Source organism: Neolamprologus multifasciatus, chromosome 3 (assembly GCF_963576455.1).
Source record: "Neolamprologus multifasciatus chromosome 3, fNeoMul1.2, whole genome shotgun sequence".
NCBI lineage: Eukaryota > Metazoa > Chordata > Actinopteri > Cichliformes > Cichlidae > Neolamprologus > Neolamprologus multifasciatus.
Genome location: NC_140441.1, coordinates 7,776,560 through 7,795,268, shown reverse-complemented (window position 1 = coordinate 7,795,268; position 18,709 = coordinate 7,776,560). Strand labels below are relative to the sequence as shown.

Here is an 18,709-nt window from a genome sequence, read left to right as displayed (position 1 = left end):
CACCTGTCTGTGTTTCTGCAGCTTTCAACATTCACAATGTGACGACAACTTAATGACTGTGTTTGCTTTATTTTAGAGAGAAACACCACCACACCTCCACCTACATCTACACCTCCACCTACATCCACACCTCCACCTGGTTCCACCTCCATCACTCTTCCTCCATCACTCTCTCCTCCTGTTCTCTCTGTGTTGTCATGTGTTGGATCAGTCTGTGTTGTGGTTCTACTGGTGTTACTGGTTCTGCTGGTGAGACGATGTGTTCACAGGAAACCTACAGGTGTGACCCAGATTCTCTGCATTTTAGACGTGTAAGGTGTTATAAGTATATACTGAAATTGTTATATATATATATATATATACATACTAGGGGTGCAACGATACTCGTATCGATATCGAACCGTTCGATACAGTGCTTTCGGTTCAGTACGCATATGTATCGAACAATACAACATCTTTAATTTATTTTATCAACTTTCCTTCTGACGATGCTGTCTGTGTTGAGCGCTCAGTGGATCTGCGCTCGACAGTGCAGCCTAGGCGGAGTAGTCGAACACAGATTCACTGAGCGCAGGGAAAGCTAGCGAGACAGAAGCTAGGCTAGTTGCAACATGGCAAATTGAACCTCCCCCACCCTCATTCAGATCTGGCGTTTGGAACTATTTTGGTTTTCATGTGACGTATGACCCTGAAGGTAAGCGTGTCATGGACAAAAGTAAAACAGTATGTTGGATGTGCCAGCAATGCTCAATTGGTGGGAACTAGTGTGTTAGCGCAGTTAGCTCGTTAATGTGTTGACGTCTTCCAGCCCCACTCATGAGGCGATTCGCGGTAGCTCGTTAACGGAGATTTGCCGTGTTGTGACGTTAACTTCATTTCAGATTAACGCTGACAGCACTAGTGGGAACACAACGAATATGACTGCACATTTACTCCGACATCATCCTAGTGCAAAGACAAGTGGAAGCAGACAAAAACAAGCACGCATGCTACAAACTTGACCCGAGTCATTTAGACAGCCGTTAGCACATGATTCTCCTTATGGGGACCTGATATGTTTAATATGCTGCTGAGAATATAGCCCAGAAGAAGCGTATAGTATAGCTTTTATTTTGGAAAGAGACATTTCTCCATAATAAACTCTCTTTTCCAAAGATGAGTGATTCCTCAATCAGATACAGGGCTCGCAAAATCGCTAGCCCGACGTCCTGGGGCTTTTTTCCAGTCGGGCTACCAAAATCTATCTCTGCCCTGCCCGTCGGCCTATCGTAGGAAGGAAAAATATATGTCAATGCTTTTGCATTCTTTCGGAAATGTAGCTGGGTAATTATGTCATTGGCATCGGTGAGCCACTGTCAATATGTGACATACTGAAATCGCGTTTGAATTTGCGCTTGTTTTTTGCTTTCACTTTGCAATCGCGCGAACTGTGTATAGAGAGCGACAGCACTGATTGGTGAGTGATGATAATTTGCGCACCAATTCCTCTGACATCGTCTTATCAATCATTAGCTTACTATGCAAACATGACAAGTGAAATCTCCCGCAGCTTAAACATGTGAGAGGTTGATCGCGCAGAGAATCGCTGAGCGTTATGTGAGTGCGTGTGTAAAAGCAGCAGGATATATATTTTAGTTCTGCTGAGCCAAATAAGACAGGTCAGGGTGAAGAAGTGACAGCCAAAGAAAAGCTTACCACAAAACGGAAAAGTTATGACAAATTAGACTATAAGGCAAAAAGAAAGTGCAGCTTTATGGTTTCATGGACAAAAGAATTTCTGTGGCTGCAATATGACGAGCTAAATAACCAGGTCTACACATAAGTGGTCCGCAGGTGCGCATTCGCTGTCAAAATAAAAACCCGCACAAGATAAGAAGTTGCAACGCGTGTTTGCGTACATAAGATTTTCTGGAGGAGGACAGACATTTGTTTAGAACTCTTAAAGATGTCGAAGAAGCTCCTTGAAGCAATTACTGTGATGTTCCTCCACCTCCAAAGAAATGTCAGAAGGAGTCCGAACCACAAAAGAAGCGCATATTCTCGGAAAAGTGGTTGCAGGAGGTGAGCTGGCTTCAAACAAATGATGAACGCACAGAGAGGTGGTGCAGAATGTGCCGTGAAAATTTAATAAATGACAAATTAATAAAAAGACATGAACATTTTTTTTGTATCGAAAAAATATCGAACCGTGACACCAAAGTATCGAACCGAACCGTGAATTTTGTGTATCGTTGCACCCCTAATATATATATATATATATATATATATATATATATATATGTATGTATGTATGTATGTATGTATTAGGGGTGCAACGATACTCGTATCGATATTGAACCGTTCGATACAGTGCTTTCGGTTCGGTACGCATATGTATCGAACAATACAAAATTTTTAATTTATTTTATCAACTTTCCTTCTGACGGTGCTGTCTGTGTTCAGCGCTCAGTGGATCTGCGCTCGACAGTGCAGCCTAGGCGGAGTAGTCGAATGCAGATTCACTGAGCGCAGGGCAAGCTAGCAAGACAGAAGCTAAGCTCATTGCAACATGGGAAATTGAACCTCCCCCACCCTCATTCAGATCTGGCGTCTGGAACTATTTTGGTTTTCATGTGACGTATGACCCTGAAGGTAAGCGCGTCATGGACTAAAGTAAAACAGTATGTTGGATGTGCCAGCAATGCTCAATTACATTGGTGGGAACTAGTGCATTAGCGCAGTTAGCTCGTTAACGGAGATTTGCCGTGTTGTGGCGTTAACGTCATTTCAGATTTACGCTGACAGCACTAGTGGGAACACAACGAATATGACTGCACATTTACACCGACATCATCCTAGTGCAAAGACAAGTGGAAGCAGACAAAAACAACAAGCACGCATGCTACAAACTTTACCCGAGTCATTTAGACAGCCGTTAGCACATGATTCTCCTTATGGGGACCTGATATGTTTAATATGCTGCTGAGAATATAGCCCAGAAGAAGCGTATAGTAGAGCTTTTATTTTGGAAAGAGCCATTTCTCTGTAATAAACTCTCTTTTCCAAAGATGAGTGATTTCTCCATCAGATAGATTTTTTTTTTATTATTTTGTTGTTTCAGCAACATTAAATTTAAAAACTACTTTTGAGTTAAAATATATATTTATAATTTTAATAAATGACAAATTAAAAAGGCATGAACATTTTTTTTTGTATCGAAAAAATATCGAACCGTGAATTTTGTGGATCGTTGCACCCCTAATATATATGTGTGTGTGTATGTATATGTGTATTTTTTGATACTTTAAGGCTCTGTTTAGACTCCTTACAATAACATATTTCACTGTTAAATTTGAAACATTTCAAAAGATCACAGTGAACCTGCAGAAGATGACAACATGCACAGAGATACGACGATATCAAATCATCAACAACAGCCAATCAGAGGTAATATTGGGTGTGTGGTCAAATGTGATTTAGAAAGTAGAAACAGTCCTGACATTTTTAAAAAGCTAGGAAACGTTTAAATATACTGTAAAAGAACATCTGTTCTTGGTAAATAACATATATTAAAATCTTAGATTTAAAACTGGTGAGTGATAATTTAACTCTTGAAGCTCCAACATTACAAACACAGTCCAGAAGTCAAGTTCAGGGACTCCAATTAGCTGAGCAGAAACGTAGCAGACAGCTAGCAGCTCTTCCACCTTTGTCCCGAGGCACATGTCAGTCAAAGAGGCCCCATAATATTGGTATAAGTATTAATTAAGGTCAAGTGGCCCATAGTGTTGTATTTTAAAAAGGCGCTTCGCAATCGAATCACTCCGTGCTTACTGTGTGATGTTCTTTGTGTGCTGGTCTCTGTGTTTGTTGTCTGTGGTTAACAGAAGCTAACACCTCTGCATTTGTACCGTTTCCTGTTTATGATTAAAAAAAAACCAATCAAACATTTTAAACATTTGTAAACTTCATCTAAAGCGGGTTAGAAGCATATAACAATTAAACAAACATATTAAGCGAATGTAGTATGAACAGAAAATGTCAGTTATGGACAAAACATCATCAAAAACACAAAAACTAGACTATAAAGTTATTTTGCAGAGGTATTGAAGGACAGAGATTGAAAATTATAAGCTAACATGACCAGAGGAAAAAGCACCCAAAATCTTCCTGATATTAGATCATTAATTCCTGAGGATGGCCACATTTTCTAGCACAGCATCTTGTACCTTTCTTATTGGCACTGAGCTTTAAATAAAGTCATTATTTTTTATCAAATTTTATAAGATAAAATGATCTATCTTCTAATAAATTGTCCAGAAATTTAGACCAAACAAAACTTGACAATAAAGTTTACTTTGACTTGACTTACTTTGACATAAGATACAAGCATCATCATAATTATCCTTAGATCCACCACATTCAGGCCCATATCCTTGGTAATGAGACCTCCTGTGTTCAATCTACAATTCAGACTATCCAGACTCATTCTCGTCTCACTGATGTTCACTGATGTTTGTCTGCAACCATCTAACAATGTCTTCAGCTCTTTCAGTCCATTGTCCAAGAAGCCACTGTCCACTGTAACATGATCCCATCTATCTGAAAGTTCATACTTCCCCCTGCCACAGTAGAAATCTACAGTGTGCTTTGTGTAGTACCATCACTGCCCAGACTCCATTCAATTCACTTTTACTCATATAGCACCAAATCATTTGCCAAGATCGGCTGAACATGCCTAATATTAAAAGTTGAGATTGTGTCTGTCTCCTGAAGTGAAACTGGAACATAGTTCTGAAGAACGAGGGCTCTGCTCCCCATTATACTTTAAAATTCTCTAGGAACCACAAATAAACCAAGATGGGTAGACGGCAGTCCAGCTGTGTTCGCCATATGTTCTTGACCCACATTCTGTCATGATTAGGCTGTGTGCAGGCAGGAGAGGACCCAAGCACAAACTCACGGAAAACAGGACTCAACTTAAAATACAGCTTTATTGCTGACAGAGGATAAAGGCGATACAAAATAATATGAAACTAAACTGGGAAGTACTAAGGCACTGATAATGAGGAAACACACGGAGGGGCACAGTCATGAGGGAGACGCAGACATAAATACACAGAGGGTTAATGAGGGAAGTGGGAGCACACGGGGAACACAGGTGACACTGATAATCATAACGAGACACGGCAGGAGTAAATACAACACTGACGGGAGACTGTCAAAGTAAAACAGGAAGTACACAGAGGGGAAACAAGGGTTCACAGATACACAGAGGGGCACACAGGGGGTAACCAAATAAGGAACATCTTAACTAAACAACCTAGGAACCAAGGCATAAATAGAGAACAAAATACAAAACAGACGGAAACTAAGAATACTGGGCCAACATGGCCCAGGACCATGACACATACAGGCTATTAGAGTGGTGAATGTGTTGGATATATGAAGTGTATAAAGAGACAACTGTAAGTCAATGGGTCTTTTTGTCGTCTTAAAGGTCTGTGTCAAACCACAGCAGCTGCTTCCTGTTATATTTAGTTTGTTCTTGTAGTCTGAAGTTGAAGAAACTTTTCACCACAGAGAGTTCTGGTTTGGCCAATGGCAGTGTTCATTTTGTGAGAATTTGTTTGCTTGGTGCGCTGCGGTGAAGTGTGTCAGACGGCACTTAAAGAAGGTGGGATCTTTGTGGCTGTGCATGTTCTTCTTACACAAACACCTACCAGTTCTACGCAGTCGTTTCATGATTCTCAGCAGAGGTTTAAAGGAGTGGAAAAAACCTCTGAAAACCTGCTGCTAGTCACAAAAGTGATCTTTTAATGTCTGTATAATGAAACAATTAAAAAAGTGAAATAGTATAACATTGCATTGTGTTTGCTTTGTTCTACAGAAGGTGATCCAGCTGTAATCCATTCAGCAAGGAGAACTGAAGATGTTAGTTATGAACACATAATCATCACACCAAAGATGAAAAGAGGTACAGATCATCTTTACATCTGACTTTGGACACAAGTTTTTCTGGTCTCCACACAAAGATGTGCAAAGCAAACTGTTAAGTCAATGAAAAATGTAAATTAATTTAATATACCTTGACTTAAATTACCTTAAACAGAAATGATTTTGTTCAAGTGGGTCAAAAGTTATCACAAGTTTGCAGAAGAGCTTTGGTTGAAATGTGGAAATTACAGGATAGCACAATAGATGTGCTGAGTGGAAGCAGCTTAGCATATTTTCCCCTTCGAGCACGACAAATGTAATCAAACCAAAATCCAGTAACACCGTCTCAATCCTGATATTTTAGTAAACTTTGCTGTATTACACCATACACATTACACAGTATCTGCTGCAGTTCAGTAACATTTGCCACACAGTGGAAACTGAGAGTTTAGGGCTCATTAACAGACCGAAATAAATCAATTACTGCACTGAAGCATGGCTGCTTTCTTTCACACATAACCGCAGCATTTGACTCAGTAGATCTGAACATTTTTTATCAGCTGCTGATTTCATATATTTCATTCATATATTTTAGAAATCAGCTTTTTAGTCAACATATGTAACTTATCATCTAGCTGTAGCCACCACACAGTTCAGTGTTAGGTCCTTTTTTTCCTCTGTGTGCACTTAACTAGGTCAAATTTCACTCACCTATGCTTTGCTTCATTGCAACACCGCCGTGCACCACTGCTCACCTTTGTTCTCCGAAGTCTCGCTGCTCGCCCACCCAATGAATGAGAGACAGAGAGAGAGAGCTCTTCTCGCACTGTTTCTATGCCAGAAGAGCAAAAGATTAGTTAGATTAGTTAGAAGACTAGTTAGTTCCATATTTTGAATAAATGTTTTGCCAGTTCCGTCAATCCACCCAGTTTCTTGCTGCTTCTCCTGTTCAGGATCATTTGCATGGTGGAGCTTATCCCAGCTTCTAGAGGTCACCAGTTTATGACAAGATATTCTTGAATGAGGCCAAATCTTGCAACAAAGTCACCAAATAGCAACAATTATGTGAACAAAAATTAAATATTAGACTTTTAAATATAATTTGATGCAGTTTAGTTTATGAGTTAATTGTTTCACCTCTGTGGATTTCAGGTTCAATTTTTTTGAATTGATTGAAGTCTGAACTGGGACTGTGTGTGATGCAGAGAGGTGGAGATTGGAGGTCTTGATTGAACTACAAAGCTTGTAATCATGTTTCCTGTTGTTTGAACTGTGTTTGTGTTTAGACTTTAAACCTGAACCAGACGTCGTCTACTCTTCGCTAAGGTAGTCCACCAGTCCAACCACTGCTCAAGCAGAATCAAGCTGCTGGTCTCTATCTGGTCCCCCAGCACCTCAGACCAGAGGACATCCACATGTTAACAAAGTTTTTTTTCTTTTATATATGTGCATGTTTTTTTTTTTCACTCTTTTTTGATTAGAAAAATCAGAAATTATATTTTTTTGCTGACACAGAACCATCAGTGCTAATATAAATATATGAATGTGTTTTATAGACACTGTAACTTCACTGTTATTTATAATAAAAATATGAGAAATAACTTGCTCTTGTTCCCACAGCAAACAGGTGTTTCTCTGCAGGATTAAGAAACCTTTGTTCTCTTGTGTTTCTCACGTGGTTCTGTGGGCTTCACCAAGATGTAAGATGGAAAATTTGACTTGTTCCGGTTTGGTTGTGGCTAACCGACGCAGACATGTTTTCACTTCAGAGAAGAAGAAGAGGAGGAAAAAAAAAAACATTAAACCTGCAGGAGAGCTAAACATGGAAAGAGTTCTTACCTTAATGTTCTAATTCACACTGAAACCAGCGGCAGCAGCTGACTGTTTGATGTTAAGGAAAAAATAATAATAACAACCTAAACATTATTTGGTTGCAGATTCGTAAATGTGATTCTTTACAATTAATATGTATTACAAATCTCAAATTTGGGACTTTTTTCTACTGAACAAAAACAAGTTAATTCCAACCTTCTAGTTAACTTGGACTACAGGGTGCTTCATTTTGATAAACAGATTCATTTTTTGTTCCTCCTCCTGGGAATGATTCCGTGTATATTTCTCAGATATCTACAAACAAAAGGTCTTCTACTCATTTCCAGAATAGCCTTTGACCCACTTGAATGAAATTCTTTAACACTTAGTACTTTAACATGAATCCAGAGAGCTAAAGTGTTTGGAGATAAACTAAAAACCAGTGAACATGTAACTCATATGGAACTTCCTTCTGGATCTCATCTGCTGAGCCAACTCAGAGCTGACACTTGAAAGGTCATGTTGAAAATTTGCTGCCATCTAGTGTTTAAACTTCAGCTTACCAGTGAAGTAATTTGAGTTAAATGGCCTTTGAACAGTTTGGTGGCGCTCTCAATTGGTGCTTACTCTCTGTGTGTCACTGTATCACTTCCTGTTCCTTTTACAACACACAGGCTGTATCCCAATTCAGGGTCTGCAGCCTTAAAGTACGCAGCCTCAACGGTCCACAAGGGCCACGTACTCAAAGACCGCTAAGGCCGGAAGTGAGAGGCTTATGAAATGGGACGGTCTAGCCTCCGTCGCGCTGCCCAGGTTGCCTAGCAACCATGATAGCTGGAAACGTTTCATACAGCTTTGTTTGACAGAAATGAAGGAGAAAATCTTTTGTTCATTTGTTTGTTTGTTTCTACATGAGCTTTGATTGGATAAGTATCTGAGGCTGAGACCACAGGACTGTGAAATCATGATTATTGGGCTTCATTTCTGTACTGAACAGTCATTTAAGATTAGCTAGTAAATAACAATTAGCTAATGTTGTTCATGAGACTAAAGTCATCTCACTTTGGTAATGTAAATATAATATGGCCAATATTAAAGTTATAATTTCAATCATTATTAGTTATTACAGCAGTGAATGAACTTCAGTAAAGATTCAAGCTACATTTATTTATATTTCCTGTCACCTTAAATCTTCACTCAAAGACAGGTTTCTTTGACACTGTATATATAACTGTGTTATATATATGAGAGACAAATATTGTTCTTTTAATATGTTGGCATTACTAAATTTGTCTCAGTGCTTACTTTAAATATCCATAAAATCATCACATTCTCTGTAAGATTAACGTCAACCATTGAACGCCGTATATTTTAAAGTAAAGGCTTTAAGTTAGTACAAACGTCACTAATGTCACATAACTTTGCCGACATGTGGCCAACAGGAATGTTTTAATGTTCTTTGTTATTAAACATTTGCACATAAATAAGTGACATAATATTCAGGACTTACTTAAAGTTTACTCTTCGGTCGGCCCTCTTTTTCCGGCAAAATTATCCACACCCACCGCCGCGCTATGCATTCTGGGATATGTTGGGCCACGAAGTCTACACCGCCAAGTCCTTAAAATTCAGTGAAATGAAGGACGCATTTGAGGGCCGCATTTCGAGCAGCCTTTGAATTGGGACAGCCTTCGTCGCGTCGCTGTGACGTAATCGGCCTTAAAATGCAGCCTTTAAGGCTGCAGACCCTGAATTGGGATACAGCCACAGTTTTGTGTTGTTTAGCTGTGTAGCTGTTTAAGTAAAAAACATTTAAAAAAATCCATAGTGTAATCTTCACATGCTAATCACTTGCTAATTAAATTAGCTAGTAGCAAGTATTCATTTGGAGTTGCTATAGCTCAGTAGGTGGTGTAGGTCACCTTGAAAGTGAAAGATTGGCGGTTCAGTCGCTGACTGCAACAGCAACCATTCCTTTTCAAGATTTTTTGAACTATGTGGTTTTGTTGCTTTCAGGCAGCTGAGCTGACCATTGTGTTGACATCTAAGCAGCTCTCTTAGCTCTACTAACATTAAATCACTTCACAATCAACATGAACAAAGGATAAAAATTGAGAAGAAAGAAGCTTTGTGTCTTTTTTTTTTTTTGCTGTACAAACAACATATCATGTGTTCACATACAAAACACACAGCGTCCATGTGTTCCATCAACAAACACTCGGCGCTAAACCAGTTTGACCAGGATACTGACTCACACACACACACACCTGTTTTCCACTAACACAAAGCTGGTGAAGATTTGATGAATAATCAGAATATCAAATAATTATTTTAAGGTAACAATCTCATAAAGGAAAATTCTTTTTGAGACTCATTTCACAAACACAAAACTGACTTTTCTGACTGTTGTGGAAGTTTTCTATTAAATAAAGCCTGCAGACAAGCAGTGAGCGGTAGCTAACATTCTTTAATCCAAACACACAAAGAACAGACAACCAAGCTTTTGGAGAGCCTACATGACCACGGGGCAGACGGTCAGCAGAGTCTCACTGAGCCTAGCATGGCTCTCAGTTAAATACCTTCTTCAGGAACAAAAGGCAGTACACAGCTGTTTCACACCTTAAGGTTCACACTCCCTTGCTACTTCCCAGAGTCCTCGAAGAGATAAAAGACTCTTCCTGTGGAGCTGTCTGCTTCCCCCAACTTCCTTACTAGACCTCCACCATTTGTCTTACAGTATGAGTGTGAGACATGCTAAAATCCAGTGGCACCAAGGCATCATACAATAAAATAATGTGATTAATACATAAGTAAAAGAAATTCCTATACACTGACCTTTTCACCGTGAACAGTAACAGTAATCAGTAACTCATCAACTGCTCTGAGCAGCCACATTTCCAACATGGCCATATGAGCCTTCAAAGTTTCCCAGAATGCACTGCTTTAACCTGGACTTGTTTATTAAAACTGTGAAACTTTGATAAAGGTTTTGTCTGTAGATTGTGATAGTTGGAGTGGATGCTGTAAAATATATTAATTTGGTTGTAACTCTTTTGCACAACTTAAATTAGGTATGTATTTAGCCTTAATGATTTGATAGCTTAATATTTGATGACGTAAAGAAGGAATCAATGGTAAGTACGTTTTTGGGTTTTTTTGCATTCATGTTGTTTGAGTATGGGATCATACCTGCTTTTTTTTACTTCTTAAAGTTAACATTTATTTTTAACATTCACTCATAAAACTGTGATTAAGATTTTGTTCTATGGAAATTGACATTTTAGAAAGTTGTCTAAAATTTGGTTGTAACCTTTTTTTTCCACAACCCAAATTAGTGTTTTTTAGCCATGATAATTTCATAATTTATAATTTGATGATGTAATGAGAGAATCAATGGTAAGTGTAAGTGTTTTTTTTTATTCATGTTATTTGAATTGAATATGGGATTATTCCTGCTGGATTAATGATGAATGATTTGGTTTTGTTTTACTTTTTAAAGGTAACATATATTTTGAACAATTGAGGTTTTTTTCGTTTGTATTGTGTGTAAAGGATTACAAAAAGCCTGAAAAGTTTGACTCCTATGTAAACACATTGTATATAACATTTTACAGCATGTTTAGAGACATGTGAGCTTTGAAGTTATTTCATTGGACCAAGTTGATCTCAATTCACAGACAGACAACTTCCCACTAAACAGAGTGTGTTGAGAGATTGTCTCTACATATGTGTTTTACTCAAATGTGTTGACTTTCCATTACTTTGTAAATGTATTTGTTTGTCAAATACATTACTTTTGTCAAATACTCAAGAAAGCACTTTGGTAAGCCATTTTGTTTTTAAAGTACTCTATAAATAAAGTTGGACTGGAAATATGTATGTATGAAGCTAGAGAAGACAGGAATGTTGTTTCAAGTGGGTAATTTCTCCATCCTGATGATCAGAAGACTGTGTGAGGGATCCTTCAGAACAACAGTAAGCGTTTAAAATAATGCCTTTCAGTCTTTAAACCCTTTGATGTCCTCAAGAAAATGTTTTGTTTGCATTACTTATTGATTGGGGTGAGTAATAACCACAATCAATACTTTTTTTTTCAATAGACCCTGTCGTTTTTAAAATATTGATCTCTACCAAACGGTTGAGATGTCCCTTTATGGTAAAAATATGAAATGTCATGCAAATACCAGTACAGTAGATAATACAGTTGAGCAAATCAAATAAAGGGCCAGCTTATAATAAAATTAATAACAAAAACTATCCAGGGCATTGGATACAGTTTATTTGTAGTAGCATGCCAGTGAACATTGCTGTTTTCATTCCACCAAAGGAAAGTATTATATCAAACAACAAAATACATAGTTTTTTCATCTGCAAATGTGAAAAATGTGCTACAGCACATTCAGGCCACTTCTGATTGAATGCTACTCTGCAAAATCAGTTTTGTTTTTAAAAAGATAAAATCAAAATAGTGCAAATCAAGCACATCTGCTTGTGGTTTTGGTCGTTGGGGTCTTAGGGTGTGGCATTTATTCTGTGGTCTTGGAGAGCTGAATCATGGTTGTCCAACTCTAGATGCTGGCTTGTTAACTTGGTTCAGACACAGCCAGGTGGAAACCATTTGAGGGCCATCAGTTTCTGGTCCAGTAGGGCACAGTCCCTCTTGTAGACCAGGAATTCAAGTCGAGGATTTATCCAATAAAAGTGGAGTATGCCATCTCCTTAACTTATAACTTATGTTTTTCATTTAGTTTCATTAGGTTATTTGACAGAAAGATCAGCTGACTGTGAGGGCTCAGAGTCAGCTGTGACTTTGTATTTGTTTGTCAAATATGTGAACTCACAGCTGATAGGTGGAGGAATGTGGTTGCTAAGGTGATGCTGTGGGTGCTGATGTCACAGATCTGAGGTGTGTCTGTTTAAAAACAGCTGACAAGGAAATACAGCTCAGTTTGTTCTCGGGCTGTTTAGTACAGAGGTCCATTTTTATTTATTTTATTTTTTACCTTTTTTTTTCGCTCTTTAAATGTTTAAAATATTTTGATTATTTTTTCCATCGTGATGATCAGAAAAGACTTTGAGGATTTCAGAGATTTCTTCAGAAGAACAGTAAGTGTTTAAAAATAATATTTTATAGTTATAGTAGCTAAGTTTTCTGTGGTTTTATGGAGGCTACAGCTAAATGCTGCCTCCTCCATAGTACAATATACATTTTTATACAGTGATGTCATTTTGAAGTCCTTTGGCTGATGATTGATGATGAGAGAGGTTATGTTTGTGTTGTTCTGTGGAGATCATTCAAGAACTGAACCTGTTAAAAACTCAGACCTGCTTTAGATTTCACCGCTTTAGTTATGACGCACTTATTTATGGTCACCCTACAGCGCAGTAGTGATGGGCAGATGAAGCTTCATTTGCTCTAGTAGGACACCTACTGGACGTAAAAATATTAGTTGGCATGAATTTGAAGAGTGTGGCCTTTTGCACACAGCCTGTAAATGTCAACAACAAAAGGAGTGTGTAAAACATGTATATTGTAGTGATGCAGTATACTGTGTATATTTATGATTTATGATATTTATTGATGATGAGAGAGGTTATGTTTGTGTTGTTCTGTGGAGATCATTCAAGAACTGAACCTATTAAACACTCAGACCTGCTTTAGATTTCACCGCTTTAGTTATGACGCACGAAAGTAAAGGACTGTAGGACGACCATAACTTATGGTCGTCCTACAGTCCAATAGAGGTGGGAATCACCATACATCCCACGATACGATATTATCACAATACTTAACGTACGATACGATATTATTGCAATTTTTAAAAATATTTTGCGATATTCAGATTCTGTACATAAAGGTAAACTTTATCAATATTAATTTTCTCTAATATCAAAGTCTCACACTCAGTCTTTCTCTCATTTCAGTTTTATTGTTGACAAACTGAACGGTTTGTATTACAGTCTAGTCCAACTTACCATCTGGTACAATTATAGCTATTCTGAACTATGCAGTTTATGAAAACTATGCAGCCCCTTCAGCAACTGAAGAATTTGAAAGTAAATTAAAACAAAATATAATTTTACATTAAATAAAAAAGTTTTAAACTTAATTAAAATAAAACATGTCTTAAATTAAAATAAGTAAACTGTCATGTTTATTGCTGCCAAAAAACAAGTTAAACACATTTGGACAGTGAAGGAATGTCAGGATTCTTGCTCAGAAAAAGGATCAACATGCTCTGAAGTCAGAGCACAAAAACCTTTTTGTAACAAAATATCGATTTCTGCTGTCCCTGTATCGATACATTATTAGCAAACAAAATATCACGATACTACACAGTATCGATTTTGTCCCCCACCCCTACAGTCCAACCTACCAAACGTCACTTTAATGCGACTTCCTTGATATTGAGAGATATTGAAAGTGTGGCGTTTGAACGAGTGGCTGAAAAACAAATGTTTCAGCTTTATTTAAACCTCAGAGTTAACCCTACGTAGGCAGTTTTAAAACTGTGTTATTCACTGAAAATACCAACGGACTCAGACTTTTAGAACAAACTAAGAGTCAGATCAGCAGAAACAAAAACACGGAAATGTTTCCTGTAACTGCGTCGCTCTGCTCGATCTTGCTGATTGTCGGTGTCTTCGTGTTTGTCTCTGCAGGTGAGGTTTATAAACCAAACAGTGTTTCCCTCTGAGATGAAGAGGAATAGACATCAGTCTGGTTTACAAGTTACTTCCCAAACAATTATTTTATATTGAATCAGACAATCATATTGTCTGTTTGTGTGATGGCATCACGAGGTCTGGTGGTGTCTGTGGATTTACCCGCTTGGTCAGCGGTGCAGTTTGCACCACAGAGACAAAGAAGTGTAAGATGTTTGTCATTGTGATGTGTTGTAGCTTCAGGAGTTAGTATACAGCCAGGGGCAGATCTACAGAGGTGGCAGGTGCCACCCTAAAATGATCTTTTGGCACCCCGAGTGCTGTAGTTTTGTATCTATATTGTTGTTTATTAAAATAAGCTAGCATCAACACTTTGAATCTAGCTACTATTAACACTGAATATAAATTTTAAAACTAAATATATATTTTATAGTGTTGCTGAACTGAACCTGTTAAATACTCAGACCTGCTTTAGATTTCACCGCTTTAGTCATGACGCACTTATTCATGGTCGTCCTACAGCGCAGCGTAACATACGTCACTTTAATGCGACTTCCTTAAGATATCGAAAGTGTGGCGTTTGAACGAGTGGCTGAAAAACAAATGTCTCAGCTTTATTTAAACCTCAAAGTTAACCTCATGTAGGCAGTTTTAAAACTCTAGTTTTGTTATTAACTGAAAATATCAACAGACTCAGACTTTTAGAACAAACTAAGAGTCAGATCAGCAGAAACAGAGAACCCGGAAATGTTTCCTGTAACTGCGTCGCTCTGCTCGACTTTGCTGTTTGTCGGCGTCTTCGTGTTTGTCTCTGCAGGTGAGGTTTATAAACCAAACGGTGTTTCCCTCTGAGATAAAGAGGAATAAACATCAGTCTGGTTTACAAGTTACTTCCCAAACATTTAGTTTCAGTTTGCCTGTGTGTGTGACGGCATCACGAGGTCTGGTGGTGTCTGTGGATTTACCCGCTTGGTCAGCGGTGCTGTTCCCAGCACAGAGACAAAGAAGTAAATGTGTGTGTCAGTGTGATGTGTTGTAGTTTCAGGAGTCAGTATACAGCTACAAAGCTTTTAGTTCAGTGTATACAAACAGCTGTAGCTCCATAAAGGCAGCAGAGACTCACAGTGTCTTATAATGAGAGGCTGCTTTCTCTCACTCATTATGTTCATTTAATATCAGCACATGTTGTTGAAGTGAACAGTCGTACTTTAACCTTTAACCTCTCTGCTCTGTGTTGTTTCCACTTTCAGACCAGAAAACCATCACAGCTGAGTCTGGACAACTCGCCACTCTGACATGTCGAGCTCCAAACAGCAACATCATAGTTTTAAAGTGGACATATACCTTCCAAAATGAATATGTTTTTTTGTATCGGGATGGCCAGTGTGATCCAGAAAACCAGCATCCATCTTTTAGGAACCGGGTGGATCTGCGGGACAGACAGATGAAGGATGGAGACGTGTCTTTGATTCTGAAGAATGTGACAACTAATGACACTGGAACATATGAGTGTCATGTCTTCCTGGGAGTCAGACAACCGTTGAAGCTCATCAGCATCGTCTACCTGAGTGTTGTTGATCCTCCAGGTGAGTGAGTAGAGTTGAGTGTGTGTGTGATCAGAGGTGAAGCTGCTTCCTGGTTGTTGATGTTTGTTTCTAAAGATGTTGTTGATGAGACTTTGTAGAAAGCAGCTGGTCTGAGTGATGTGATCAGAGTGCAGTAGATAATGTCTGACAGCAGTTTGAAGAGGAAATGGATTCTGTTCTGTTCTTCACTCATCACCTACCTGACAGCTGACACCTCACACCTGTTTCTCACCTGCAGGTCAGACAGGAAGAGACACAGAGGATGGAGGGAAGGAGGATGAAGGAGAGAAGGAGGAAGGAGAGGAGGAGATATCTGTTCGACTGATTGTTATCCTGTGCATTTCTGTTGCTGTTCTTGTTGCTGCCGTTGTTGGTTTTTTGATCTACAGAAAATATAAACAACGACAGTGTCGGGAATTATTCCAGCCTCCCAGTGAAATGCAGCAGCTTTGAAATGTCTCAGAGTTTCTTACATGGTGATGCTGGGTGAGAGAAACCTGCATTACTAATCTCCCTGAAGAAACCTAAACACCAGATTACAAGTAAAAACAAAAAACAAAAAAAACAAAACATAAGAATTGCTTTATACCAAAAAGATTTCACAGCAGAGACAATGTTAAATAAAAGCTAAGAGTCCCTCACGAAAGAGAACATATAGTATCAAACAACTATTAAAAATTATTATTACGAAAAATATGGAGGATCAGTTATCTGTCAGCCCAAGACAGGAAACTGCAATTATTAAAAAATATTATTATCTTAACTGCAATGTTTAACTGTTTAAGCACAATTTAAAGAATTGAAATCATATTCTCAAGTAGGGCGATATGACCCAAAATTCATATCTCGATATTTTTTAGCTGGATGGCGATATAAGTTATATATCTCGATATTTTTTTAAAGCCATAAAGTAAGAACAAAAAGAGACTTCTTAGTCAAAGCTGTGTCCCAGATGTCACACAGGCACTTTTATTAACATACAGCATAGATGTACATGAAAAAGCTACGCAAAAATAAATTATGAGCATTTATTAAATAATAATGCTCCATAAATAAAAGAAAACAATGTTGTTTTTGTGCATAACAAAGAGCTCACAATTGTACAGTCAAAATGTAAACTAACAGAGGCTGAGCATATAGCGGTAATATTACGCTGAAGCACAGTAAGTATCACTCTGCGAGGCTCCTCGGTAGCCGTAATGCTCTGACAATCCATCAAGCGCTGCAGCTCCGTAGCTTAGCAAAGTCGTACTCAAACATTTTTTTGACAGATTGCTGAGCGCCGTGTACCACTTCAAATCAGTTCATGGTCATCAAGCAGAATTCATACATAAGCTGTCAACTTTTGAGAGAATGACAGGATTTTAGGCTGCATGGCGTTAGCGTGGTTAGCTCATTAACACGTTGACGCCGTCCAGCCCCACGCACGGGGCGATGCGCAGTAACTCGTTAACGGAGATTTGCCGTGTCCATCTTGTCGCTGCCTGCAGGTGAAGCGATGGGGGAGGAGGGGGAGTTGTGTTAAGTGAAGGAGGGGCGAGGCGGAGTAACAGAGACAAAAGTGGACGAAAGAGAGGCAAACTTGTGGCTCCACAAGTATAATTATAACGTAACATATATTATATCGATAGAAAGGATATTGTCACATCTTATATCTTCGTATATCTCGTATAAAAATATATCAATATTTTAAAAAAAACTCGATATATCGCCCAGCCCTATTCTCAAGCATCTGTTGGAAAGTCCCAAGAAATTAGTCTGGTCAAGCAAGAATTAGTCTTTCTAATTAACATTGAGCTGATACGTTGCCAAAAATACTGCCTACTGGAATATAATGAACTAAAGTAAAAGCCATCTTTCCTTATATATTTTGTACTGTGTGTGTAATTTAATTAAATAACATGTATAAATGGCCCATAATGTTTTAGAAATGTGCAAATGATAATAAAAACAGCAAAATTTTATGTTTGTCTGAAATGAGTATTTATTCATTTTCTGTAGATGTACAACTATTTTTATCTGAAATTTGCTGACGTACCATGGGTGGCAGCCCCAATCAGAGTTTGGAGGAACAGAGACATTTATTTAAGGTTCAGAGTTCACTCATTTATAGAAATCCTCAATCTACAATCATTTCCACTGGACCAGATTCTACATATACCATGCACACACACACACATTACAACACATGTGATAATAACATTTCAGCTTTTTACAAAATCCCAACATGCTCACCTATCAGACCTTCATTTTTTGGGGTCGTGCGTTCAGTTCAACACTGCCTAAATCCAAACTTTTTTGCTTTGCTCAGTCATTCAAAAATGCTACTGCCAACAAACTGCGCTATGAAACAGTTGTTAAAAAAAAAATTGAATAGCTTACTTCAAAAGGTTTACAAGCATTTTGCACAGACGACTGGTCAGGAAGTTTATTTTCATTAGATTGTAATATGGTAAATATTTGCAGAGCTGATAGATGGATGGGAATTCATTTGATAAGGAACATGTATTCATCATAAAATGCACAAAATTAAACCAAAGGCAAGTTTATTTATATAGCAGAATTCAACAGCAAGGTGATTAAAGTGCATTCATACTTTCTGAGACACTTGCTGAGGTGTCGGATGTTGGATGTTTTTAGTAACCATCAATAATTCAGCACAAAGCACATGTAAAACATGTTTTCACATCTTCCTGATTTCCCGATGAATTTGTTTGAGTGTTTGTGTG

The 18,709-nt window shown here is 38.2% G+C and overlaps 2 protein-coding genes across 5 annotated transcripts in view; both read left to right on the top strand.

The window, feature by feature from the left end:
* LOC146521374 (coxsackievirus and adenovirus receptor-like) overlaps positions 1–18,709 on the top strand; it is a 39,320-nt gene that overhangs the window by 7,642 nt on the left and 12,969 nt on the right. The window contains exons 2-5 of one of the 3 annotated variants that reach the window (XM_085155288.1): positions 77–280; positions 3,349–3,426; positions 5,870–5,956; positions 7,203–9,023. The exons of 1 other annotated variant lie outside the window; for it this stretch is intronic. In XM_085155288.1, coding sequence (XP_085011414.1) covers positions 77–280; positions 3,349–3,426; positions 5,870–5,956; positions 7,203–7,246 — 413 coding nt within the window. In that variant the 3' untranslated portion in view covers positions 7,247–9,023. Of the gene's footprint in view, positions 1–76; positions 281–3,348; positions 3,427–5,869; positions 5,957–7,202; positions 9,024–18,709 lie in introns of those variants that run through there. One more of the 3 variants, XM_085155289.1, reaches the window with a different exon arrangement.
* Positions 12,843–17,593, top strand: LOC146521375 (V-set domain-containing T-cell activation inhibitor 1-like). 2 transcript variants are annotated; one of them, XM_085155287.1, is made up of 3 exons: positions 12,843–14,391; positions 15,645–15,980; positions 16,219–17,593. In XM_085155287.1, the coding sequence occupies exons 1-3, from the start codon at positions 14,322–14,324 to the stop codon at positions 16,431–16,433; spliced, it is 621 nt and encodes a 206-aa protein (XP_085011413.1). In that variant the 5' UTR covers positions 12,843–14,321; the 3' UTR covers positions 16,434–17,593. The 2 variants fall into 2 exon arrangements, with proteins under 2 accessions (XP_085011413.1, XP_085011412.1); XM_085155286.1 differs by having other exon boundaries at positions 12,843–15,211.

Coding starts and splice junctions, on each gene's coding strand:
- LOC146521375 (XM_085155287.1), top strand. CDS start 14,322: ATGTTTCCTGTAACTGCGTCGCTCTGCTCGATCTTGCTGATTGTCGGT. Junction 14,392..15,644: donor CTTCGTGTTTGTCTCTGCAG/GTGAGGTTTATA, acceptor TTCCACTTTCAG/ACCAGAAAACCATCACAGCT. Junction 15,981..16,218: donor GAGTGTTGTTGATCCTCCAG/GTGAGTGAGTAG, acceptor TCTCACCTGCAG/GTCAGACAGGAAGAGACACA.